Below are 27,509 nucleotides of genomic sequence, written 5' to 3' on the forward strand. Positions count from 1 at the left end.
AGTTCACGCTGTAGAATTGAAGGCTGGGTATGGCCCCTAAAGTCAGGTCTCCAGTGTTCCCTCCATGGTGACTTGTGAGCACGTGTGTGTAGCCAAACAAATCATTTAGGTAAGAAGACACTGGAAGATGCGACTCAATGCATATGCTCTTTTCCCCCACTCACACTGCCCTCTGGGCTCTAGATGCTTGCTGGGCTGAGTGTTCGTAGGCATATTCCCACCGTTTTGTTTAGACTCACTGCCCCTGTGACTCATGTGTTCACTTCTCTCTGGGATGAGCTACTCTTAAAGGGGAATGAGGCTTTCTGAAATCTTCTTATAACATACTTACATGTTTCGAGTGCAGACAGCTGTTTCACCAGAACTAGGAGTAGAGGTGGGACATGGTTGTTTACCCAGATTATTCGTTTAGAAATTTTTATAAAATGCTTACTCATTCTTTATTCCATGATGATTTTTTTTTTCCTAAAGATAAAGGTAGAATTTTTTTTTTTAAATAGAAAGCAGAGGGTGTGTGAAAAGTCAGATTCTCTATATTTGCGTATTTGGCAGCTACAATAAGGTGGAAAGAGTACAGAACTGGAGTCATAACCAAGTCTAGAAGGTATCGCAACCTTTGTGACCTTGAACAGCGCCACTCGGAATCCCAAGGGCCCATCTTTGGGGACTCTGTCCCTCCGTGGCATGTGACGTGCTCCTTATGAATGATGATATGACTTACGCAGGCCTGGGGGCCCCTGTGGTGGTCACCATCCCCTAAGCTTCCGTCATCCTGTCCAGTGTCCTGCGAGGGGCAGTAGTCATTCTTGGGGGTGATGGCTTCCTTTGTTGTTTTGTCTCTCTTTTGTACAACAATGTCATCTCAAGTGGCAGCTCAGAGAAGACAGCCGGGTTGCCCATGGTCATGGCAGTTAGTGTTGAGTAAGGACGGTTCTCATCTGTACAAATGGAGCCCGTGGGCAGTGTGACTGGGCGCCCCTCAGGGGGCTTCCCAGAGCCTTGTTAGTGTTCTGTGCTGGACCCTGTACAGCAAGTGCCTGTCACTTCAGGGAGTTTCAGAAATTCATCAAGGCCCCATGGCCTGAAGAGCTGTCCTTCTGGCCCAACCTGGAGGCTTTCTTTTCCTTTTGTGAGTGTCTCCCTGGTAGGTGTGACTAAACCTCCATTTGCAAGGGCTTCTCCAATGGGCCCATGAGGAAATGGAAGAAATGTCTGGGACTTCCTACAGAAACTGGACTTGGTTCTGTGCAGGAAATGAGGCCTCCGGATGAAGGGCATCCTATTGACCAGCTGTCCAACTGAAACAGAATGCTAGCCACACATGTAATTTTAAATAAGTACCCCAAAATGGTGCAGTTTATTTTAATAATATATTTTATTTACCCAGATAAATCTAAGATGTCATTTTGACATGGAATTAATATAAAAAACAGCTAATGAGAGAGATTCTTCTTTTTTCATTCCGAGTCTTCAAAATCTGGTGTGTATTTTACTCTTATAGCCCATCTTTTTTTTTTTAATTCAAACTGCATTTTTATTGTTTATGTATGTATTTATTTGAAGTACAGCCAATTACAATGTGTCAGTTTCTGATGTACAGCACAATGTCCCAGTCATGCATATACAGACATGTATTTGTTTTCATATTCTCTTTCATTAAAGGTTATTACAAGACATTGAATAATGTAGTTCCCTGTGCTGTACAGAAGAAACTTTTTAATATCTATTTTTATATATAGTGTCTAACATTTTTATAACGTATCTTAACTCAGACACTACATTTTCATTGGAAACGCTGGATCTGTATTTAAATTTCATAAAAATCTGGTTGAAAAGTAGAGTTACATACCCAAGTCAAGTTTTTCAGTAACTGAATTAAATACCGAAAAATAATTTTCCTTTAATACTCACACATACATTGACAAAACAGATTCATTTTATTAGAATTGATTTGACTTTGAAGCAAAAGTGTATCTTTTTTCAAAATAATGTTCAAGTTGACTAAATTCACCAACTCATGTATCAACTCATTATCACTAATATTGAATTCGAAGGAAGTGTTGAATAAATTGGAAAAAAAAACTCTCAATGTATCAGTATCAACAGTGTTCTTGAAATTTTTCTTTAGTTTTTATAGTCAGTTTGCACAATGCCGTCTGTTACAATGAGAATCTTCTGCGTATTGAGACATGTTATAAAAGTATATAAATTCATTATTATTGACTTGTTTTATGAAGTTAGAACATAAATTTTCATACCTGTCTGGCTGGGTCATAAATAAGATCTTTACCCTTGGAACTTTAAATGTAGCTTGTTCATATGCAGTGTGGATTTGGTAAACAAAACAAAACAAAACAAAACATAAATCATGCTGCCATTTTTCATCTTTGATTATTGAGCAAAATAATGGATAATTGAATGAAAAGAATGATTTGGCAAGCATTTCTCTTATTTCAAGAAAATATGAATTATAGCTAACAGTACAGGAAATCTTGTAAAACTTCCATCTCTCAATCATTGAGTGTTGGCAAAGAACAGTATCATTCAATTCATCCTCTTGCGTTTCTTCCATCGGTTTCGTCCTGGAGAGTCATTGTAGCATTTGCAAGTATACAGTGAACTATTTTAACAGCTATATCTGTGCTGAGTGCAGATGCTTTTCAGTATGTATCAAACAGTAGAGTAAAGCAATAAAGCAGACATCAGTCTATTCAAATCCCAATAAGTCCAGATTTTAACCCAACCTAGCTGAAGTACTGCCTGCCATGATAAAAACTGACTTTTCACATGTAGGTGAAATTCCTCTTTGATAGATGTGAAAGATTAAAAAATATCTTCACCAGGAGTTTAGTTTTGAGGCTGCAATTTGACAACATTTTTTCATATATTTGGAAATCTTTTGAGGCATAACATATAAAGTATTAATTGGACAACATCTCTTAAATCACACAACTCATCTATAGCTGAAGAAAAATACTTTAAAATGTTCAAATTTTTAATCAGTTTTTAAGATGGTTAGAAATGCTACTCTATGGGCTGTTATAGGTGGCTTACCTAAAAGATTGTTCACTTTTTATAAAGTATCTTGTTTAGTCTTTTCCTCAAAGTAATTTATTTTACCACATTTCCATCTAAAATGGTTTTCTTTTTGGTGTAAGAATCCAAGTCATTTTAAAGCTGACCAACATTACAAGCTCAAATCCTATCAAACATGTGTTTAAAGTTTTTTTGTTGAGTATTTAATTCTGATTTCAGCCACTTATTTCATTGCTGCTTTTTGGACTGTTGAGAGGAAAAAGCTCATCAAATTCATTATGTATTTCCTGAAAATGTCTCCTTTATACAACAAACTTCATTTTTCCTTCATCTGTAATCACAATTTATTGTGAAATTTGTGACGTACCTTCTTCTGGTGTTTATTTTTTCTTCACTATCTGGCCATATTTTTACCTGCTGCATCGCCACTCAGTCCCACATCAACAGTATAGTATGCCTTTGACATTTAAAAATTTGCCCATATTTATTTTTCAACTAGAAAAATGATTACACTTCGTGTACCAATTATGACTTACCTAGCTACCACTGTAACTTGTGCTGTCTACAGAATAAACACATTATAATGTCTCATCAGTGCCTGGAAAGAAGTTCACGTGAACTGAATCACTCTGTTGTCCCTGAGTAGAACAGTGATGTGATTGTGGACAATAGTAGAAGCAGCACGCACGCCTGACGCCCACGCCACCCTCCAACAATGTCTTAGGTCATGCAGTGGTCACAGTGGAAGGTCATCCTGCAGAAACAGTAACATTGTGCTTGATAGAAATGTGTTTTACGGTGCTTCAGCTTTTAAATTAAAATTAAACAAAATTTAAAATTCAGTTCCTGAGTCTCACTGGCCACTTTTCAAGTGCTCGGAAGTACTTGAAAGCTCCATGTGGCTGGTGGCCACCATAGTGGACGATGCAAATAGAGCTGAACACTCAGTGAGTTAGAAACGTATTTATTTTTTGTCTCTCTGAGTTCCTTAAGTTAAATTCTATCACCTTTAACTTTAAAATAACTTTAAAAAAAATCTCAATTTATAATTTCTTTTCTTTATTTCTGCCATTCACTCATAGGCTGGGTTTTGCAGGCGAGTCATAACCCAGGCTTTACCTGTTCTGTTCTAGACAGAAGAGGGTGCGTAGCTCAGGGAAGGCCTTGGATGTCTCCGGGTGGGTTCCTCCCTCCTCTGATTCCTGGGGAGCAAGGGTAAGGTTGGTGTTAGGACTTGGAGTTCAGGGCTTGCATCCTTCCTGTTTCTTCCTATGTTTGTGATCTTGGGAAATGTTCTTCTCTGTGACCCAGTGCGTCATCTTTGAAATGTGATGCTGTTGGCCTCCCCTAGGGGTCTGATTCCCCAGGAGATGCGGTGGGAAGCCCCTGATAAGCCTGTGTGTTTATTAAGTGCCTGCCCAGGGCCTGACTTTATTTTCTGTTGTGTAATGTTATTTGGTGGGGGGGGGGTATGTGGACAGGAAGTGTGTTTAGTGATGAGCACTGGAATCCCCTGTCCCGTTAGAAAGATTCTTCCTTATTCTGTCGCTGAAGCCAGGCTGAGCTAAAAGCAAGAAATGAAGAACTAAAATAAGTCGTTAGAGAACTCAGATTCCTAAGTATTAGCCTCTTGTCTCCAGCGTTGGGCCGAGATAGTACTTTTGCTAGTCATCTGAATAATTTTCCCAGTTCTCCACTGCATTTTTTTAATGTGGGTCTAGCTCCGCTACAGCATATTTGTTGAAAAGATGTTGGCTCAGGATGACTTCAAGTTAAGTTCCCTTAGAGATGCATTTTTAAAGGAGCTGTAGTTCTGGGTATTAAGCCCCTTTTGAATTAACTGACGGGAGCGTGAGTGTAAGGTCACACGGGACAGCTGTGCGCTGCCCAGTGGTGTAGTGGAGGTCGGCCCAGGGAGGCCAAGAGCAGAGAGACCAGCTCCTGCCCCAGGCCACACCCTGCCTCCTCGGAGAGCCCTGGGGAAAAGCACCGTCCTTTCCGAATACAGTGACAGAGCGTACAGAACAGAGACTGACCCTCTGTCATCTTCCAGGCTCATCAAGACAAGCCCAGAACTGGCCGAGTCCTGCACGTGGTTCCCTGAGTCCTATGTGATTTATCCAACAAATCTCAAGACCCCAGTTGCTCCAGCTCAGAATGGAATCCACCCCCCGATCCATAGCTCAAGAACAGACGAAAGAGAGTATTTCTTGGCTTCTTATAACAGAAAGAAAGAAGATGGAGAGGGCAACGTTTGGATCGCAAAGTCATCTGCCGGTGCCAAAGGTGAGGTGGCACTGCTGCCCCTTCTCCCTTCCTGGAGGTTCCCGCTGTGCTTTGTTCTGTCGCGTGTTAGATTTGAATGATGCCTTTCCATGCGTGACTACTCTCATCTGAATCCTCGAGGGCGGAGACCATATCTAGTCACATAGTTTTGTGTATCTACGTTCTGAAGACTTAGAACTGTGTATCTGCAGCTGAAGTCTTTTGTTTTGAGCTCCAGATCCAACGACAGGCATTTTACACTTAACGTGTCTGAGCTAGAATTCATTTCCTTCCCAACTCTGCCCACCCAGCCTGCTCGGCTTCCCACCTTCCCACCTAGTGCGCGGTCCCGCCCTTCACCTGGGCTGTGACGCCCCAGCCCTGCAAGTCATCCGTGGCTGCTCTTCCCTTGACCATCTATGCCGAGTGCATCAGCAAGTCTTGCTGACTCCACTTTCACAGTATAGCCTAAGCAGACTTTTTCTTGCCATTTCCACGGATCTCGAAATCAAAGCCCCTGTTCTCTCAAATCTGTGCCATCGCAGCGCCTGCTCCTGGCAGTTCTGCTCTCGGGCGGGGTGAGGTTTCAGAAGCACACATGTGATCCTGTTACTCCCTGCTTGAGACTTAGCAGCTGGCTTCCCAAGGCAGTCAGAGTAAACTCCGGAGTCCCGAAGGAAGTCTAGACCACTTGACATTTGTCCGTAGCTCTGATCTCATCCCCTATTTTTGGCTTTGCTCACTGCACTGGGGCCACAGCGCCGTCCTAGCATCCCTCAGATGCTCTAAATCTGTCTCTGTCCATGGAATGCACTTTCGTGGACTGTTTTCTGTTTCTCAGCTCAGATGTTGCCTTGTCAGGGAGGCTTTTCTGATCTAAAATAGCCCCTGTGCCCTTTGCTTTCTGTCCTTTACCCTGCTTAATTTTCTCTGCTTACATGAACCTCTTCCCAGCCCTCTGCTACATGTTTGTTCATCTGTTCTTCTCCCCCGTAATCCTGCAAGCTCTGTATAAACACAGACTTTCTGTCTTGTTCATCTCTGTACCCTCCCCATGGGCACTTAATAAATGCGTGTTGAATGAATGCGTAGAAGGCATAAGGTATGTAATATTAACTCAGGCTTAAAGTCTAGGCTGTTCCCAGTGTAATGAACACATAACACAGTTTCTGTCTATAACTACCATCAGATGCTCTTTTGTTTATTTGGGGGGGGGGTGGTAATTAGGTTTATTTGTTTGTTTGTTTATTTAAGGGAGGTACTGGAGATTGAACCCAGGACCTCATGCATGCTAGGCATGCACTCTACCACTGAGCTATACCCAACCCTCTAGGTGCTCTTTTTAAAAACCATTCCATTTTGAACTTACTTCTTCTTTTATTGCCTTGGAAGGCCATCTGGCCATTGGTCCAGTGGGCCTCACCTTCTTTTCCACCAACCATGAGACAGGAGGGCATCACCTGGAATCTCCTGGAAGTGACAGAGTTGGGCTTTTGCCACAAGCTAGGTACCTTACCTACTGCTCTCCCTTTTTGTGACCTCTTCTTAAGGACTGTCCCCTCGCTTTGTGCTAATAGTAAATGGAGGCATTGAAAGAGGAAATAGTCCTCCACAGTATTCCACATTCTTCCTGTGGATTGGGGCTGGAGTCAGGGTGGCCATTGTAAGGACATCTTGTGTCATGGACTTGAGAAGGACCTGCCAAGTCATAGCAGTGATCCCACCTGGGTGGTCCCTGGACCCTCACCAACACAAGACAGAGTGATGCTCAGCAGTGGAGAGAGGTAAAGAGAAATTAAAATGCCAAACAAAGAAGACGTTTTGCTTTAGGAGTTGAGGATATAAGTGGTGTGGATTTGTTTTCTTTGGGAATTACGAAATAAAGCCAATAGGCTGGGGGAGAGGGTACAGCTCAGTGGCAGAGGGTACGCTTAGCATGCATGAGGTCTTGAGCTCAATCCCCAGTGCCTCCACTTAAAAAATAAATAAGTAAATAAACCTAATCTCCACCCCCTCCAATAAATAAAAACTAATAGGCTGAGTAAATGACTATTATTCTTGTTAAACAAATATTTAGTACCTGCTACATGCTGGGTATAGTTGGCTTAGCTGTACTATACTGTGTGCAGTATTAAGCTGCTGTTCACCACCTCCACCTCCCGTCTTAGATCTGAGTCACGTTCGCCTCTCACCAGGAGCATTGCTCCCTGTCTTCCTGTCCTTGGCCGTTCTCCAGAGTCTACACAGAATACAGTAGACAGAGAACCTGTTAAAGCCCAATCAGACCGTGTGACATCTGTCTCTCTGGGGCCAGGACGACACCTGGCATGCAGCAGAGGTTCAGTGTATGTAGTGAGTGAGTGAATGAAGGAATGAGTGAATAAGAAAAGTAATGAACGTTTGGAGACAACAGAGATAAATGAGACAGACACGATTCTCTTGCCTTCATGGACCCACAATCTAGTCTGAAAGAAGGTGTATCTGTTTCCAGATAAACTAAAAGTTGAGATGGGAACAGAGAACAAAAAAACCACAGTGACTGTGACCTTGAAGCTCCTTGATGAACCCCAAGCTTCCTACATAATTTAGTGAGGATATAAACAAATACCCTCCAGGTTTAGTTAGTGAGAATATAACAAATGATACGAGAAATACAGCTAACAATCACATGGAAACATGCTACACTAGTGTCCAAAACTTGCAAAATAAATGTGGGGTTTATGTATCATTTTACGTCTACAAAATAAGAAAACAAAACCCTTTAGTGATAATTGTTGCTGAAAGCTTGTGAGCTGCTCCCTCTTAGTGGTACACATTCCTTTGAAGAAGCAGCAGGGTGACACAGAGCATGAGTCGTAAAGAGTTCATATATTTTGACCCACTCATCTCATTCCTGAAAACTTACTCCAGGGAAATATTTTAAAAGAAACAAGGGTGACCTACAGCAAAGACATTTGCCACTATGTTATCTGTAATAGCAAAATTTTATTTAGAAACATCCCTGTTGTCCAGCAATCAGTAAACACGTGTAATTTTTTATATCCACACAATGGGATATTTCTTTGGTCGGTAACATAAATGTGAAGTAAGTATTGAAACAGTGAAAAATCTTGGCAACATGAAGTGAAAGAACATGAGATGAGTTCACTGTGATTGAACCTGTCTTTGCCTGAGTAGTATTCCATTGCCCATAAAGGAAAGTACTATGAAAAAAATGAAAATAATTATGTTAGGAAATAAGACTATGGGGAAGTTTCAGGGCATTAGTAGGAAAATGATGTTTATTCTAGGATGATTATTCTAGAAGTAGTATGCAAGGTGCTGTGCAGGAGGAGACACTGAGGTCTGTACTGAAGAGTTGGCAGATGGAAATAAAGAGGAACCGGGAAATCTGAGTGTGGTTCCTAAGAGAGATGAAATGGAATTGAATAACGTTCATTACAAAAGGAGAGGAAGGGGACTTTTCCAAATTGGTTTGCTGTTTCTTGTTTAAAAGGCTAACCAAATGTGACAGAAATGGGGTAGTTGTAAAAGGGGTTGGCTTTTAGGAAAGATGAATCATTAAATTAATGAACTAATTTGTACTGAATTAAGCATGAGACCCAAGTAGAGATATGCTATGAATCTAAAGCATAGGTAGGAGATCATAGAAATAAAAATTGAGTCCAGCAACATTGTAGGATATGAGATCAACACACAAAAATCAATTGCATTTCTGTCTCTGTCACCTGTTGATGCCTTGCTCTCCACAGTCTGGTCACATTCCTTCCTGTATGCTCCAGCCTTATTTTCTTCATGCAATTTCCTTATGTAAGCTATTTCTTACTGAAAATAATATCTCTTAATGCTGGTTGGTAGATGAGAAAATAATGGGAGGAAAGTAAGGAGATACATACATTTTTATAATTAAAAAAAATATTATCCTTGACAACACATGACATTAGAGGGAAATGGAAAAGTTAACCATAGTCTTATTTCCTAACAGAATTATTTTTACTTTTTCATATTACTTTCCTTTATGTACAGGCAAAGACAGGTTCAATCAAACTCTTCTCACATTCTTTTTCAATTCATACTAACAATGAACATGTGAAAACCAAAATTTTAAATACGATACTAATCAAAGCCACCCCAAAGAAAATGAGATGCTTAGACGTAAACTTACCAAAACATGTACAGGGTGTATATGCTGAAAATGACAGAGCAACTGTGAAGGAAGTCAAAGAGGACCTAAATAAATGGACAGACATACCATGTTCATGGATTGCAAGACTCAACATAGTGAAGATATCCATTCACCCCAGATTGGTCTATAGTTTTGAGGTGACTGCTATCAAGACTTGAGCAAGTTTTTCTGTAGACATACAGCTTCTTCTGAAATTCATATGGAAAGGCACAGGCCCTAGAATAGCTTAAATAATATTGAAAAAGAAGAGTAAAGGGGGAAAAAAATCACTGTCCCTAATCCCAAAGTGTACTATAAAGTTTCAGTAATCAGTACACTGTGGTGTTGGTGGAGGGAACAGAAATGTGAATCGGCAGGACAGAGAGACCCACACACATATAACCACCTGATTTTTGACATTGATGCAGAAGCAGTTCAGTAGAGGAAGGCTAGGCTATCTACACATGATGCTGGAGCAGATGGATATCCATAAACTAAAAAAAAAAAGAACTTCAACCTAAACCTCACACCTTATACAAAAACTAACTCAAAATGGATCATGGGCTTAAATATAAAATGTAAATTTTTAGTTTTTCGGGAAAAAAAATAGATAATGCTAGGCAGAGAGTTCTTAAACTTGACACCGAAAGTATGATCCACAGTAGTAAAAACTGATCAGTTGAACCTCATCATAATGAAAACTTTCGTTCTGTGAAAGACCTAGCCAAGGGGATGGAAAGATAAGCTGTGGACTGGGAGAAAATATTTTCAAGCTGTGTGTCTGAAAAAGGACTCGTATGTAGAATATATAATAACGTTCAAAGTTCACCAGTTTAAGAAAGAGGCGAAAGGGGGGCAATCGAATTAGAGAATGGGCAGAAGACATGAAAGCATTGAAAAGGCTCTACAGATGAAAAATAAGCAAATGAAAAGATTTTCAATGTCATTAACCATTCGGGAAATGCAAATTAAAACCACAGTGGGCTGTCATTGCACTCCTGTTAAGATGGCTAAAATAAGAAATGGTAACAACAGCAAACGCTGGCAAGGGTCAGGAGAAACTGGATCAGTCTTTCAGTGCTGATGGGAATTGAAATTGGTGCAGCCACTCTGGGAAACAGTTTGACAAGTTCTTATACAGTTAAACCTGTGATAATCATTCACCCCCAAAATTACACATTCATTTGCCCCAGAGAAACAAAAACTTCCGTTCACACACAAACCAGTACGCGGTTGTTCGTAGATGCTCTATTTGTAATGGCCCAAACTGGGAACAACTCAAATGTCCTGCAACAGCTCAATGATGACACAAGCTAGGGTGAATTGATCCCATGAGATACTACACAGCAGTAAAAGAGAATGAGCCATTAATAAATGCAACAACTTGGATGAATTTCCAGGGAATTATCAGTGAAGAAAACAACTTTCAAGGAGCACACACTGTGTAATTCTACTTATATAACATTTTTGAAATGACAAAAATTACAGAAATGGAAAATGGATTAGCGGCTACCAGGGCTTGGGGAGGGGTGATGTGGAGGGAGGTTCTTGTGGCTTTGAAAGGGCAACATGAGGGTTCTGTGCAATAACGGAACAGTTCAGAATTAGAGAAGATATTTACAAATCGTATGTCTATAAGGTACCTGTATTCAGATTGTATAACACTTATAACTCAGTAATAAAGACAAATAACCAGTGAAGAAATGAGCAAAGAATCTAAATAGATATTTCCCAAAACAAGAAAAAGGACAAATAGCCAATAAGCACATGAAAACGTGCTCAACACTACTAGTCATTAGAGAAATGCAAGCCAAAACCATGATAATACACTACCTCACTCACACCCACCAGCTTGGCTATAGTCAAGAAGACAGAATATAACGTGTGTGGGCAAGGATGTGAAGAAATTGGGACTCTTGTACATTGCTTGTGGGGATGTAAAATGGTGTAGCCATTTGGGAAAACAGTTTGGTCATTCTTTAAAGAGTTAAACAGTTACCGTGTGACCCAACTATTCCACTCTAAGGTATATTTCCAAGAAAATTGAAAACATAGGTCCACACAAAAATTTCATTGCAAATTAGCATTATTCATAAGAGCCAGACAACCCAAATGTCCATCAGTTGACTGATAGAACAAATGTGATATAGCCACACAATGGAGCATTATTCAGTCCTGGGAAGGAGGAGTGAAGTACTGATACGTGCTGCAACATGAAGCTAAAAGACGCTGTGCTAAATGAAAGAACCAGACAAGAAGGCGCCCCATACTGTCTGCTTCTGTTTATATGAAACATCTAGAAAAGGCAAACCTGCAGGGACAGGAAGTAGGTTAGTGGTCCTCAGGGGCTGGGATGAGGAAGGAGTGGGGAGTGACTGCCTGATGGGTATGAGGTTTAGGGGGGGAGATGATGAAAATGTTCTAAAATTAGATTGTAGGGATGGTTGGAAAACTCTTACTAAATACACTAAAATCCATTGAACTTCGCAATTTTAAAAGGATACATTTTATAGTATGTAAAATAGATCTCAAAACTGTTTAAAAAGATACTGTATCATTTAATTTTTTTTTTCATTTTTTAGGGGGGAGGTAATTAGGTTTACCTATTTATTTTTAGAGGAAGTGCTGGGGATTGAACCCAGGACCTTGTGGATGCTAAGCATGTGCTCTACCACTTGAGCTATACCCTCCCCCCCAGTGTTGTATCATTTATCTAATGTTGATGGATGCTTTGAATCTGTCCAGCCTTTTACTATTACAGTGCTGCAGGAATGATCTTGTCCATTTGTCTTTATGCCCTAACCTACCTGGTATTTCTGTAAGACACAGTGTTACAAGTGGGGTTAATTGGTCATAAGCAGCATACAGCCTTTACAGTGGGAGCCAGTGACCAATAGTAAAGCAGCATGGATTTAGGGTGCTCAGACACTCTGAATATCCATAAACATGAAATTTCCTGCTTGGAACCTGCCATGACAGTGTTTACAGCCCTACATGGAGAGAGGGTTGGATAACCCTGGTGCTCTTGTGTAAGCCACTGGAGGAAGGAAGGGACGCAGAAAGAAAAGTGAGCAGGCCAGGGACAGCCTTCTGTCCGTGTCTACCTGCTGTCAGCGTTCCCTTTCTGGCTTTGCAGAGAGCTTTTCCCCTTAGGATGAGCTGGACTGATTCCGTTTTGATTTTGCCCTGGTAGGTGAAGGCATCCTCATCTCCTCGGACGCTGCAGAGCTGCTGGACTTCATAGACAACCAGGGCCAGGTGCACGTGATCCAGAAATACCTTGAGCACCCTCTGCTTCTGGAGCCAGGTCATCGCAAGTTTGACATTCGGTAATGCACTCGTGCCCGGAGTTTTTGTTTCACTAATCTGGAAACAAAGCAGTGGTGTGTGATGAGGGGGCTGACCTGGAGCGTGAGGAAGTATTTGACCATGTTTAAGACGTTACCAGTGGGGGAGGGGATAGCTCAAGTGGTAGAGCACATGCTGAGCATGGACGAGGTCCTGGGTTCAACCCCCAGTACCCCCTCTAAAAATAAACCTAATTACCTCCTCCCCAAAATAAAAAAATAATTAAATAATACAACAATAAATAAATAAATACTTTTTTTAAAGTGTTGCCCGAGTTGAGTGCAGCTAGATGAAACTGAGCTTCTGTACCTAATTTTCTGTTTTTCTTTCACCGTTTCTCTTGTCTTTCTAGAAAAGGTTACTAAGATGATGCATTTTCTTTTCTTTTTTTTTTTTTAAATATTCTCTGTAATGAAGATGACTTGCGGATCCTGAGAGAAGGGTATCTCTGTGTGGGGCTTGCTTATGAAAGAAGCAGAGGGATAGACAGAACACATGACCCAGACACAGCAGATCGTGTGACCCTGCGAAGACTGTGTCATCATTTTATGATGTGTGTCCCACATTTTAAGGGTTTCATGAACACACCTCAGGGTTTTGGAGTTTAACCTTCTGAGCGAAGGACCTGGCAAGGAGAAAAAGGTTTTGTGGCGCTTTCAAAAGCTGAGCAGCCCCGGCCCTACCTTGCTCTTGGCCTTGCTGTCACCTCCCCAGTGAGGACTTTTTGTCACCTTGACGCCTTCATATTGACCTGCTGCTCTCGAGCACCAGTCCTGTCAGATCAGCTTCAACAGAAACAGTCTTAAGATTACTAAAAGAGCAAACACGGCAACTGGGGGTTTCATAGATTAACCATAAAAGCCAAACCACTCATCTCTTCAAAATGGTGTGTCTTTTGAATGTTCAAAGTCTTCCTTGTCATTTATGGTGAAATGTTTTGTTTGCCCCCTTACAGGGATAATCCACTGTCTTGTCATCGCTTGCCTTGTCTAATTTCTGAACCTACCTCCTTGCTCTGTTTCCTCCCAGAAAAATCACAGGGTGGGGAATGATATATATAATACGGAGAAACTTGGGGTAACCCGAATAAACTGGTATTTTGATTGACTTGCAGAAGCTGGGTCTTGGTGGATCATCAGTATAATATCTACCTCTACAGAGAGGGTGTGCTTCGGACTGCTTCAGAGCCGTACCACACGGATAACTTCCAGGACAAAACCTGCCACTTGACCAATCACTGCATTCAGAAGGAGTACTCAAAGAACTACGGAAAGTATGAAGAAGGGAATGAAATGTTCTTCGAGGAGTTTAATCGGTACCTGACCAGTGCTTTGAACATTACCCTGGAAAGCAGTATCTTACTACAAATCAAACATATAATAAGGTAAATTAATTGTATCTCCTTTGGTTGTAGGTGTCTTGCAGGAGCGTTGGGAGTTTGTGCCTTTCAAGGAAACGTTTTGTTTAAGTTGTCTAATTTAAGGACAAAAATTATTTCCTATATCCCTTTAATATCCTTTTAAGATCTGTAGAATCTGAGTTGGGGGAGCTATAGCTCAGGGGTAGAGTGTGCGCCTTGCATGCACGAGGTCCTGAGTTCAATCCCCAGTACCTCCATTAAAATAAATAAACTTAACTAACTTCCCCCCAAAATAAATAAATTAATTTAAAAAACAGTTTTTGTATTTTTTAACTATTGTAAAATGGTTTGCAACAGAGACTCTGTGTAGCCTGCAAAACCTAAAATAATTACTATCTGGCCATTTGTAGAAAAATGTTGCCAACTCCTGACTTACAGGCCTGTTTCTATTGTCTGGTTTTTCTCGTGGTCTTAACATGCCTGGAGATAATTTTATAATGTTATTATTCATTTATGACAGTTTACTAAATCCAGTAAAGATTTTTTAAATTGAGGTATCACGTGCATACAGTAAAGTTCACAGATCTTGAATGTCTAGCATAGTGAGTTTCTAGTTATGCATATGTTCACCTAATCATAACACAAATCAGGGTATAAAACACGCACAGCACCCCAGGAGACTCCCCTGAACTCCCTGAAATATAGACTCCCTGCCGAGGACAACTGTTCTTCTGACTTCTATCGCCATAGATTCATTTTGCTTCTTCTTAAACTTTATGTATATGGAATTGTATTATTTTTTGTTTGTTTTGTACTCACCTTTTTTTAATATTGTGTCTGTGGGATTCCTGCATATTGTTGCCCATTGTAGTTAATCCTTTTTTATTTCTATGTCATATTCCATTGTGTGAATATCCCACGCCTTATCCCTTCTGTAGCTGATGGACCTCTGAATTTTATGTCGTATTTGAGACCTGTAATCTATCTGAATTGCTGTCTGTCAAGTGTTATGGATCTCCACAAGGATATCCCATTGACCTGGGGTCACTTGTACATAAGGCTGTCCTTTCCCCACTGCGTTTTGCTGTGCCTTTGTTATAAATCAAGGGGCTGTTGGTGTGAGATTCTGTTCCTGGGATCTCTGTTCTGCTCCGTGGTCTGTTTGCTCTGTCGTCACCACCCTGTCATGAGGACTGAATCTTTTTCCTTAATGTATTCTTACACAGAGTCTAGGGGGAATATGCCATGGCTCACTCAGCATTCCATTTCTTCAGGGAATAACGTGTGGTTGGAATTCTGACCCCAGATAAGCCGAGTGTGCAGAAGAAAGAATTCCTATTTTAGGCAAAAGATTTTTTTGATGTTTGCCGCACCCCCGTCCTCCTCGCTGTTCTGAGCAGTTCAGGGGACGTTGCTTCTTGGGTACTGTAAATGCACCTCACTGCTCTCTTGTTCTATTTTTCCCCCTGCTAGCTTTCCCCAAACTTCCCACTCCAGCTGGAAAAAAAAAAAAAGATGTACTATAGAACGTTTCTGATGATAAAAATAAAAAATTCCTTAAAGTAAATTATTAACTTGAGTTCTCAGCAGATAAAAAAATACTTCGTTTTGCTTTTGGCGCTCAAGTTTTCCTTTCTGTTTTTGGAGGGTGATGTTTCTTTCACTTTTGATTCTTCAATATTGGTGGGGTTTTTTTCTTTTTTATCATGAGCATCTATTAAAATTAAAATTTTTTCTTAATTATAATATTTTAAGGGACATTTTAATTAAAAGGGTGTTCTCTCGTAGAAAAGAGATGAGCTATAGAAAAAACTGTGATCTGTGGCTTGCAGGTTAAAGATGAACAGGGAAAAGAAACTTTTATTCTAATTGGTTCTTAAGTGGCTGACTGCCTAAAATTATTTTTAAAGGTTTAAACACATCTGTAGAAAATGTTTCCTCTTTGGGGAAAAAGAGGGAAACTGACGCTTGAGGTGGGGGACTGGTGGAGGGAGGTTGGGAGAGCAAGACCTTGGCTCCAAGTTCACAGTTGGAACGCAGCCTCAGTTCTTTAAAGTCATGAGCCAGGACTTACTTATAAGGACATACCTGTTTCCTTCTAAATATACAGCTGTGGTGAAGGACAGCTATCACCTTTACTGTGTCACCAAAGTCCTCCAGTTTTTGCCAACAGTAGTCAATCCTAAGAATAATTCTATTCTATATTTCAGTATCTCATTTCAACATATAAAGCTTTTAATTAAAAGCAACAATTTGACATTAAAACTGGAGCTAGTGAAAGAAGTGAAGGGGATTTTTTGCAAATTCTTTTTTTTTTTTTGCAAATTCTGCTCATCACTCAAGTGGTGGTCCATTTTTTTTTTTAATATGGCAAAAATACATGGAAATGTGGCATAGCCCACCTGTTGGAGGAATCCACATTCACAGGGATCGTGGTGACTCAGCGTTGTGCTGGGAAAGCAGCCTCTACTTGTAGGAACAAGAGTGATTGCAGAATTTTCTAACAAGTAAGTAGCATTGTTTTGAGTAATCTGTTGGTAATACGTTTAAAAGAGAGAATTAAGTGAAGCTAATTTTTCATCGGCACATTTGATGTAAATGATGTAAAATCATCCAAGCGCATCTCCATGGGCCTTCTCCCTGGCCCACCCCGTTCTCAGCGAGCTCTCCCCCTCTGCCCCGCAGGAGCTGCCTCCTGAGCGTGGAGCCTGCCATCAGCACCAAGCACCTCCCTTACCAGAGCTTCCAGCTCTTCGGCTTCGACTTCATGGTGGATGAGGAGCTGAAGGTCTGGCTCATTGAAGTCAACGGCGCCCCTGCTTGTGCTCAGTAAGCCTGAACGCCACTGTGTTTTCACAGGGTGGGGGGGTCAGTCAGTTCCACAGTTGGAATAGCCTGTCTTGGCAAGGTGGTGAGCTCCTGCCCGCCAGGTGTCCAAGCCTAGGCTCTGAGTGCCATCAGGATGTACCAGCAGCCTGCCAACGGGAGCACTTTGGGAGGACCCTGGCCAACAGGGGGCGCTGCTGAGTCATTTACTCTCCCACTTCCTACCTGTATGTATTACACATTTAGTTTGTGCTCAGATGGCTGGTCGATGTCGTGAGAATTTCAAACAAACCTAACAATATCAGGGAGACCCTCTCGTGAGACAAGGGAAGGAATCAGCAGGGTCCTGTCGGTGGGGGAGACAGTGAGGGCCAAGAAGCTCAGGAGCTCCCTGGGCAGGAGGTGGTGTGAGAAGATACAGACATGGTGGAGCTGAAGCTGGGGTGTAAGAGGAGAGCATCACGTGAGCCAAGGGGGAGGGGACCTCCATGTCCATTGGGACCTTGCTCTGTGCCAGGCTTTGTAGGGGATGCACAGGTGGCCAGAACCTGCCTGCAGGCTGCAGTGTGGTGTTCTGTGGAGTAAGGAGAGATGGAATTGGAAAGGCGAGTTTGGTCCACACTGTGGAAGGCCTTACATGGAAAGGAGTCACTGCGACTTAATCCTCAAAGACTGTTGGTTCTTCTCAAGATCCACATTCATCGGCGTTAAGACCCTTTCATGGCTCCCCACGTCCACATCTTGGAGAAATTGAGGTGATCTTCCAACTGGGTAGGAGAAAGGCCCACACCTGCAGGGGGCAGTGTTAACACATGAATTGTTCTCTCCTTGGGAGCCAAGCCTTTGCCTCTTGCTCCAGGGCTGTGACATGGCAGGTCACAGCCATGAGCATCCTTCATCAGTGGATTCCACCAGATTCCACCTCCTTTGTCAGTGTCTATAGCTAACGAGTACCTGTTCGGTACCCCTAACCCTAACCCCCGGACTGAGCTCCAGATCACAGTCGTGAGCAAAGAGACACAGGCCCTGCCATTAGTGGACAAATGATAAAACAAATGTAGATTGGAAGCTGGGACAAGCACTTTCATAGAGTAAAAGTTGTCAGAAGGTGATATAATTGAGCCAAACGTCCCCTTGGGAGGTGGTGCTTGAAACAGATCTGAAGGAGGAAGGTGAGTTAAGCAGGCCAGGGATGGAGGAGAGTGGGATGTTTCACATCCTCCCTGACCACATCTACAGGAGGTGCCCGTCTTCTCCTGTCCTTCCTACCAAAGGTTTGTCCCCTGCTCTCTGGACCCAGTCCCCTCCCTCCCCTCCCTCCCCTCCCTTCCCCTGTCCTCTTGCCTTCCTCACCTACTTTCTCCCTCTTTGCTGCACAGTTCCTATCAGCAGGTGGTACCCAGCAGATTTTCCCAATTATTAAAAAAGCCACATCCTGCTCTGGTGAGCACTCCCTCCCTGCTCCCTTCCCAGCCACACTTCCGGAGAGCCACACCTGCACAAGTGGTCTCCTCTTCCTCAATTCCCAGTCACGCTCTGGTCCATTCCAGGCTGACTTCCATCCCACCCACCCCGCAGAAACTGTTCTTTCAAGGTCCCCAGCTGAGACCATATTGCACACTATGACTTTAAAATCACCCAGTTGCATTGCAGCCCACAGTTCCAGGCCAGTATCTGCACCTGTCTTCCCAGCGTCCTGCAAGGATGTCTATGGATGTCTGACAGGCACTCCACCCCAGAGTTGCCCATCACAGTGAATGTCCAGGTCCTCTCTTTCCAGGTCCTAAGCCAGAAGCCTGACAGAGATCCTGCCTCCCCCTTTCCATTACCCTTTGGTTCTGTCCTTTGGGGCTGCGTGGGTTCTGCCACCAGCCTCTTCAGTCCTCCACTCCCGACTCCCTTCCTCTTCCGCAGAAGAACATCTCTGCTTTTGCAGAGAGCCTCCTCACTGGGATCTCGCCCTCTGCTCTTGTCCCAGGAAAGTCCGTTCTCCCCAGAGCAGCCAGAGCGGTCAGTGGAAACCATGTTGTTTTCTAGCCTCCCCGTTGCACCTGGGATAAAAGCCAGGCTCCCCTCCACCTGCAAGGCTGCTGCCTCGGCCCTATCTCCAGCCTCATCCCAAGCACCATTCCCCTGATGACTCTTACCTGCCGTGGGGCCTTGTACCCGCCCCTGGCCCAGGCTCATCATGGCTGGCTGCTGCTCTGTCAGAATGGCATCTCCAGGCAGCCTTCCCTGAACAACCTCATGCTTGATTTTCTCCAGCCAGAGCCTTGGTCGTTCACTTCATTACGCTAACTGCCATCAAATCAACTCATTTTTATTTTCTTCCCAGGATGTATGCACCGCGAGGGCGGTAGCCTTGTTTGTTTTTTTTTTTTCCTCCTTGGAGTCCCAGCACTGAACACAGTGCTGGGCACATCCTACCCTGTAAATATTAATTGGAGGGACAGAGTGTGTGTTCCTGGTTAACACTTTTTCTCTCCTGACTCAGTAACTGCTGGGTTTTATTTCAGTAGAGACATCGTTCTATCTTCCTGATGCTCCCTAGTGACATTGGTGCTTCGATGCATCGGATTTATCAGCCAAGATGGGGGTTTCAGGAAGCAGGGAGGTTCGGTCTACTTACTCTAAAGAGCTCTGAGAGTGTTTAAGTGGCAGCTTCAAGTGTTTAAAGACGGGGATGCCACTACATCTCCACGGCGGTGGAGGGACCAGAATATAAAATGCAGTCAGGCCTCCAAGTATACAATGTAAGAAAGGAATAAAATAATTTCACTGTCTTGTGGAGGGGGAAGTGATTCTGTTTCTGTTTATTCCTGAAGCCTATCAGATGTTCACTAAGCAATTTTCTGCAGGATAGCTCTTTGATTCCAAGCATAGATTATCCCAGGCCAGTCTCCAGATAGCCCGGAACACTTCCAAGAGAGATTGGACCCTTTATTTACCGTTGGCCCTAAGGGCTTTGGCTCCAGGGTAGACCTCCAGTCTCTGAATTGGAAAAGGTGAATCTGCCTCTTTTATTCCATGTAAGGATTGAAGGATCCCCAGGCACGGGAGGGTGGAGAAGCAGCAACTACTTAGTTTAGTCAGAGTGCTGAGTAACAACTTGGACTTTTTTCTCTGTCAGTAGTGCCCATGCGCCTGGTGGGAACTCACCTGATCACTAAGGTGCTTTGCAGGGTCAGGTCATGATGCTGGAGCCCGACAGAGGCCTCCAGTGATAAACCCCTGCATCAATGTTCACCAACTTCTTTGGGCTCCATCTCGCCAGCTCCCACACAGCCACTCACTGTCTGTTGGATTCCCTTTGCTCAGAGTCCGCATGAGGGCAGCACGATCTGGAGGAGCAGCGGGGTTTTCAGGGGACATGTGAAAATGAGTGTCGTCAAGGAGTCCACTGGATGAGGGAGACAGACACTGTCCAATTAATTATACTGTCATGCTGTGTTAAAATCGCTGTAATAGAAAAGAAACAAGAGTCTAGGTTTTGGTTCGTGATTTTGAGTGGGGAGGACTCTTGGGATGGGAGCTCACAGTGAGGTGGCTTTGAAAGCCCCAAGGGACCCAGGCCACACCAGGAGGCAGGTGGGTCTCGTTCTTGTGCTGAAGGAAGTAAACTTTCAAATACCTTTCTGCCTGCTTCTTAAGGGTAGATGGGGAAGAGGGTAGACAGAGGTGGTGACATGATGATGTGGTCAAAGAAAAGTCTTGTGAACCAGAGTTTCCATTGTTTTGCTTATGTGAAAATATGGCCGACTCATCTTGTATGGAAATGAGCAGGGTGTTCACAGACACACTTTGCCTGCATATGGTGCACATCCTACACCAGCAATCCGAGGATTGAATTGACTCAGCCAAGTGGACGCTGTGTCCTCTCCTCCCCTCCACCCAACCCCAGAATTCTCTTTGGGAAATGCCTTCCCAGGTGGTTAAGGACAAGCATCATGAAACACCAAACACAGTGTGTTTCACCAACTGTGGCTCATGGTGACTTGCCAAGTGCCAAGTTTAACAGCTACCTTGCAGGCCTCACTATCCCTTCAGAATGAGAAGCTGAGTAGCGTGGACACACTGGACTGTTGAAAATGGGACTTGATTCGTGTAGACAGAGGGCAGGGGCTGGGGAACTGGGGAGGGGGAGAGAGGAAGGAGCAGTGGCTAGCAGGAGAGATGAAGGCTAGCTGGCAGCTAGGAGTTCCCACAGCAGATCACAGACGCATGGCTTTGCATGAGCTTTCTTCCCAGAGGGCTTACGAGGGCTTGGAACGTAGAAGCTCCAGCCTCAAGGCCCATAATAGGAAACGGGGTTGGAGAAAAGGTGTCTGTGCTGGGGAGGATGATGGCAGAGATCTGCCATTGCATCGGGGGGATGGGAATTCTTTTGTGAAGATTTCCTGTTTGGTGGAGATTGGGGTATAGCATCCTATAGAAATCAGGGCACTGAAGACTCTTCACCTCTGTTCCTCTAGGTTGGGCTGGCCTGGGCTCCTGCCCTTCCAGATGGGTCTCGAGTGAGTTGAGTGTGCACATCTGGCCCAGAGCATCATCTCAGATGTGGGTTTTCTCTCTGGACCACAGTGGTCTGGTTTTCCCCTATGTTAGAGCCAGTCCTGTGAGAGTTGCCCTGTGAAATGGGCAGAAGCCCTGTACGGAATGAGTGGGTGGGGAGATGGAGGCCCTCACTGCTACCCTGAAGAGACTGGATAGAGGGGTTCCTGCCTCACTTTTCTGCTTTGGTGGTCCCGTTGCCTCTGGCTGAAGTCCAGACCCCTGCACGAGGCATCAGGCCCTGCCTTGTCTCCAGCCTCTCACCGCGATGATCCAGTTCCCCGACATGCCCCAAGTTCTCTCTTCGCGGTGGGGCTGCTCCCTCCCTCCCCCTCATCCCCACTCTCCCTCCTTCTCCCTCCCTGCCTTTCTCCCCCATCTCATCTCACCCTCCTTCTTTATGTCTGTCTCCCCGTCCTTTATCCTGTTTTCTACCCTGTCATCCATTCTCTATCCGACTTCATTCTCCAGGTCTCAGCAGAGCTGTCACTCTGGGGAATCTTTCCTAAAGTCCCCTCAACCGCACTGCCTGGGAGATTTCCCTGGGGAGAGCCTGCCCCTCTGTGTGTACCCCCTAAAGGCAGGCCCCTATTCTCTATTGAAATTGCCTGTCTTCCCTGAAGTTCAGGTCAGAGCAGGAGTTGTCTGTTCACCTGCAAGACCTTCTAGAAGTACTTACTGAGTGGAGGCTTTATCTTCACGTAGTGCCCCCTTCCGTGTTTGTACCGACAGTGGACAGCAGTCTGGTAAATGTGCGGTGGAGTTTCCTAGGCAGATCCTGGTGGAAAAAGCTTTGATTTTTTCGCTTGCACTTGGATGAGCATCCTCAACACGGTCTCTCTGAACCGATTTCAGGAAGCTTTACGCAGAGCTGTGCCAGGGCATCGTGGACCTTGCCATCGCCAGCGTCTTCCCGCCCCCGGACGTGGATCAGCCGCAGACCCAGCCGGCCGCCTTCGTCAAGCTGTGACCCAGGGAGGTGCCCAGAGCTGCCTCGGGAGACGCGCGACGGGGCCCTGCTCCGGGGGAAGGAGACGTGTCCGATTTGCTCGTTATCAAGGCAAACAGGAGGAAGAGCTGCAGAGACGTGATGGGGGAGAGCGCAGGAGAAGGAAAGGCATCTTGCCCGGAAGTGGCTGCCCGGAGGTCCCCGGGTGGACCTCTCTGCACTGCTACTGAGATTCAAAAACTGCAGTAGGTTACTCTGAGCAGAGAGCAAAATGTTCTTCTAAGGGGGGAAAAACAGGGATTTGCTTATCTTACGTCCTCATCCTTTGAAAAGTCTGATTTTTCCCCTAAGGCGGCGCTGTGGGCAGCGCCTCTCCCCGCCGGGGTTGCCGCCCTGGGACCTGGTCGGTGTCCACCCCCGCCCGCCCGCCCCCCCGCCGCGTTAGTGCCTTAGCTCCGGGCCCGGCTGCGGCCTCCGCGCTGGGGCGGGGGCGGGACGTGGGAGCACTTGGGAGGTGGCTGCCATGTGCCTCGCTCGGCCCCCGCCTCCGGCCCTCGGGAGTCCGGACAAGTGGCACCAGCAGTGCTGGGTTCCGGGCTGCGCGGCGCCGCCTCGCGGTCAGGGGGGGGGTTTGTCATCCCGGGCCCGGGACGGTGGCCCTGGCGGCCCCGGTGGCGTTAGGCCCGTCGCCTAGCAGTGTTGGCGCGGGCCGGGCTCCAAACAGCAAACGCTGCTGCTCTAGGTCCGCACTCTGCATGTTTAGAAACCAAGCAGCAAGTTTGCACAAACCTGTAAGCATCTAATAAGCATGAGAGACCAAAAAAAAAAAAAAAAAAAAAAAAAAAAGTCTTGCTTTACTTAATAGCTGGGTGTGATGGGTCTTTGAAATATGATGATTCTCAGTTCTCTTTGTTTTAACCAGAATTCTATATGCCCTTTTGCTGAGTTCCCTTTTATTCAGTTTTTTTTTTTTTTCCTTTTTAATTTTAACTTTGGTTTTAAAAAAATCCTCTAGGGGTCAGGAGAAGGTAGAATTCCACTCCCCAGACCCAGGGGGCTCTTCCCCGTTCTGTTCTCCTTGCTCTCCAAGCACCTTCTGCAGGAGCTGGACTGGCAGGTTTTGTTCCACGGAAGATTCTCTGTCTGCTTGTGCCTCTCCGAGTCAGGGAGAGGCTCTGAATGTGTGTGTGTCGCCAGAATGGGAGGGTCTCTTAAATACAGGAGAGATGTGGTTTCAGAGCAGCACGAGGCATCTTGTAAGACAGCAGATGTTAACGTGCTCTGTTGGTGTAGCTGCTACTTACAGGATTGATGAATATCCTGCAGACTTGGCAGGAGGCCACATCGCTAGCAATAGGAAGACCCAGATGCCGTCTTGTGTCCAGTGTGAGCTGAGTGAACAATGTGCTGGGGATCACAGCACACCTCCTGAGAAGGCCCCCTCCTCCCTCGAACGCAGCGGGGTCCTCCCTGGGGCATTTATGTGTGCTCTATGGTTTGTCTCTACTAGGCAGAATGGTTCTGCAGTCAGGGGAGACTTACAAAGAGAAGGAAGAGCAACACCTCAAACATGGTGAGATGTGGGAGCTTATGGTAAAAAGAGGAATCATGATAGAAGTGATTTAATAGATGCAGAGGTGGGTTTAGGATGTAAAACGGAAGGCCTGACTGGCTTGGCCCACCTGGGAGTTTGGAATTACAAAATAAACGTGCTGAAATGCAGCACGTGCTAAAATCCAGAATACAGATCAGGGAGTTTGCATCCAGAGCAAAATGAAACAGTCAGTGATGAGGAGGCCTGGAGACCCAGCGCAGCTGATGGGTGAATGTGGGGGGGCTTCTGAGCCAGTTGTGAGGTGGACACCCATTTAGAAACTGTAGGGTCCTGGGGCCTTGGGAAGCCTACATGGCGGGGACAGCATGGAGGTTTTTGCAGTGCTGTCATTACGAACGTAGATTTGTAGTGATCTTTTAGACCTAAATTCTAGGGACATTCAAGAGTTTTCCAGCTTTTACAGTGACAGAGCTAAGAATTCAGATGTTAGGAAATCTGTGGATCTTGATGGATTTTCTAAGAAACCCGAACTGATAGCAGATACATGAGGGGAGGAAGGCTTTAAAAAGAAAAATAGGCTTTATCATGTGTCTATTTTATGCATTTATTTCTGATCAGGTTGGGTGGTTGGCTCAGAACTGTTGCATGTCCTTCCATGATATCCTTGGCACAGGTGGTCAGGCCTTGCTCCCCAGTCAGGATCCACACGTGTAGTCTGTCCATTGTTGCCAGTTGCTGAGGGAGGAGGCGTTATCCTTTGGAGACGTTGATTCTGATCTTGACTCTGTCATTGGCTGCACAGCATCAGAGAAGCCCATGAACCTCTCTGTGCCTTAGTTTCTTATCTCATGGATGAGCTTGTTGCCTGACCCAGGGACTACCTCATGGGAATTTAGTGAGGACACGTGAGATTAGGAAGACTGGAGAACCTCTAGCACCAAGGTTCTCCACACTGACCATATGCTGGAATCACTTTGGAAGATTTTTTTTTAAATGTCTATGACCACACCTCCTCACTCCCAACCAATTAAGTCAGAACCTCAGGCATCAGTATGCCCTGAGATGTCTTGAAGCACTGCTTGAGAAGGAAGGCCAGACACATTATTGCCTTGGAAGAATCAGATAAAGTTTAGAGCTTGTTAAAAACTTCCATTCAGAAGGGCAGGCATTTCGTTGAGAACAGCCGGATGCTGACCTACATGATCGTGATACAGCGATGCCGTCCCAGCAGGTTCGCTTTGCTCCTTGTCACAGCCTTCGGAGACTCAGACATGCTTTCATCTACTTAAACAGTTTGTGAAGCCTTGTCAATGAGTGTAAACAGATGTGGATTTATAAATCTGCTAAAGACATGTTAAGGTTATTAATTAATTATTGAGAGGAAAGCCCCTTCCCTCCCACTGCACTCCCGTGGGAATAATAACCTCCACTTCCCCAGGATGTGGGTGTGCCTCGGGGTCTGTCTGATGGGGTGGAGCGGGTGCTGGGAGACCTGCCAGCTGATGCGCCGTTTCCCTAGCGCCTCAGGATGATTGTCCCAGACTTGGAACATCTGGTTGTGCTGCAAAAGGGTGGGGTCCACAGCCCCCCGCAAGCAGCAGGAATGCCGCAGAGGGTGCTATCACTAAGAGCTGAGGTTGTGCAGGGTTGCGTCCACAGGGGCCCTGCTGTGGGCGGTGGGAACTCTGCTAGAAAAGATGAGGTGCCAGAGTGGGTCGCCCTGGCACGTGGGTGCCATAGACAAAACTGTCTCTGATCCTGAACACAGAATCTGTATCTAAGAGGAAATGACTTCTGAAATAAGGCAGTTTTATGAATGTTTAAAATGCCTGGAGCATTAAAGGAATCATATTTCAAGTGTTTTTGTCCCCTTTGGTTCTTTCATCTTATTGTGAGTGTTCACTGTTCTAGGATATCACTAGTTATTTGAATCCATGCTTCTACCCCATTGTACTATTAAAATTTTCCAATTTTCAACACAAAATATGGGACATGCAAAAAAAGAGAGTATAGTCCAAAGAGGGAACAGACAGTCAATAGAAACCATCCCTAAAGAAGCCTGGGCATTGCAATTGTGACAGAAAGACCTTAATTCAGCTATTTAAATGTATATTTAAAGGAGTAAAAGAGGATGAGAATTATGTGTCACCGGAGACAGTATCATTAAAGAAATAGAAATTGTTTTTTAAATAGAACAAAGTAGAAATTTTGGCATTGAAAAGTATGATAATGCAAATGAAAAATTTAGTAGAAGTGTTCAAACAGGTCTGAGCTGGCAGAAGACAGAATCAGTGAATCTGAAGTCAGTTGACATTATCTAGTCTGAGGAGGACAAAGAAAAAAGAATGAAGAAAAAATGAACAGAGCTCTAGAAACATATATATATATATATATATATATATATATATATATACTATATATATATATATACACCAATATATGTAATAGGAATCCTAAAAGAAAGGTGAGAGGTTGGGGAAGAAAACACGGGAAAACGTAGTGGTCCAAAACTTTCCCACTTTGGTGATAACCATTGAAGTGCATCCAAGACATTCAATGAACTCTTAAGTAGGATAGACTCAACGAGATCCACACCAAGACACATTAGCCACTAAGAAAATAACTAACTATATAGTTAAAAAAAACCCTGAAACGTTACACTAGAAAACACCTATTTAATAAAAGAAAAGGCAGTAATGAAGGAAAGGAGGGGGTGGTGTAAGACACATAGAAAGCAAATAGCAATATACAGATAAATCCTGCCTTATCAGTAATTTCATTAAATGTAAATGGATTAAGCTCTCCAGTCAAAAGGCAGGACTGGCAAAATGGATAAAAAAACCAAAACAACCATGATCCAATTCTATGCTATCTACAAGAGACCCACTTTATATTCAAAGACACAAACAAGTAAAAGTAAAAGAAGGATGGGGAAAATGCACCATGCAAACTAACTCAAAGAGGTGTGAGTGGCCATACTAATATTAGACAAAATAAGCGTAAGAAACACATTGTTAATACAGGCAAAGAAGGACATTTTATAATGATAAAGGGGTCAGTCCATCAGGACATATAACAGTTACAAGCATATGCACCTAGCAATGGAGTCCCAAAGTACATGAAACAAAAACTGGCAGAACTCAAGAGAGAAATAAACAATTCATGAATAATAATTGGAGCTTTCAATCTCCCATTTTCAAGAATGGATAGGACAACTAGTCAAAAGATCAACAAGGAAGCAGAAATCAATATAAACCAACCAGGTCTAACAAATATTAATAGAACACTCAACCCAGCAGTAGCAAAATACACATTTTTCTCAAGTGCATATGAAACATTGTTGGGAATAAACAATATGCTAGACCATAAAGCCTCAGTGAATTGAAAAAAAACACTCAAAAACCTGGGGATAAAATGGGAACTTCCTCGACTGGATAAAAGGTATCTTTGGGAA

The 27,509-nt window shown here is 44.0% G+C and overlaps 1 protein-coding gene, 1 long non-coding RNA gene and 1 other non-coding gene across 8 annotated transcripts in view; 2 read left to right on the top strand and 1 right to left on the bottom strand.

Annotated features, from left to right (window-relative positions):
- Positions 1-25,914, top strand: part of TTL (tubulin tyrosine ligase) — a 29,314-nt gene extending 3,400 nt beyond the window's left edge. Inside the window, exons 3-7 of one of the 2 annotated variants that reach the window (XM_032469758.1) lie at positions 5,090-5,322; positions 12,660-12,795; positions 13,929-14,198; positions 16,860-17,003; positions 22,407-25,914. In XM_032469758.1, the coding sequence (XP_032325649.1) occupies positions 5,090-5,322; positions 12,660-12,795; positions 13,929-14,198; positions 16,860-17,003; positions 22,407-22,521 (898 nt within the window). In that variant the 3' untranslated portion in view covers positions 22,522-25,914. The remainder of the gene's footprint in view (positions 1-5,089; positions 5,323-12,659; positions 12,796-13,928; positions 14,199-16,859; positions 17,004-22,406) is intronic. The other variant, XM_032469759.1, reaches the window with a different exon arrangement.
- LOC116660385 lies at positions 1,701-22,409 on the bottom strand. Of its 5 annotated transcripts, none has more exons than XR_004315879.1 (5): positions 22,231-22,409; positions 19,630-20,459; positions 16,912-17,790; positions 4,156-4,238; positions 1,706-3,790 (listed from the first exon to the last, which is right to left on the bottom strand). It is a non-coding gene; the product is annotated as an uncharacterized LOC116660385 (long non-coding RNA). The 5 variants fall into 5 exon arrangements; XR_004315880.1 differs by lacking the exons at positions 1,706-3,790; positions 4,156-4,238 and adding exons at positions 12,697-12,832; positions 16,577-16,705; XR_004315878.1 differs by having other exon boundaries at positions 1,701-4,238.
- Positions 14,360-14,431, top strand: TRNAA-UGC. The gene has a single exon. It is a non-coding gene; the product is annotated as a tRNA-Ala (tRNA).
- Positions 25,915-27,509: the final 1,595 nt, after the last annotated feature.

This window comes from Camelus ferus, chromosome 28 (assembly GCF_009834535.1).
Source record: "Camelus ferus isolate YT-003-E chromosome 28, BCGSAC_Cfer_1.0, whole genome shotgun sequence".
Lineage (NCBI taxonomy): Eukaryota > Metazoa > Chordata > Mammalia > Artiodactyla > Camelidae > Camelus > Camelus ferus.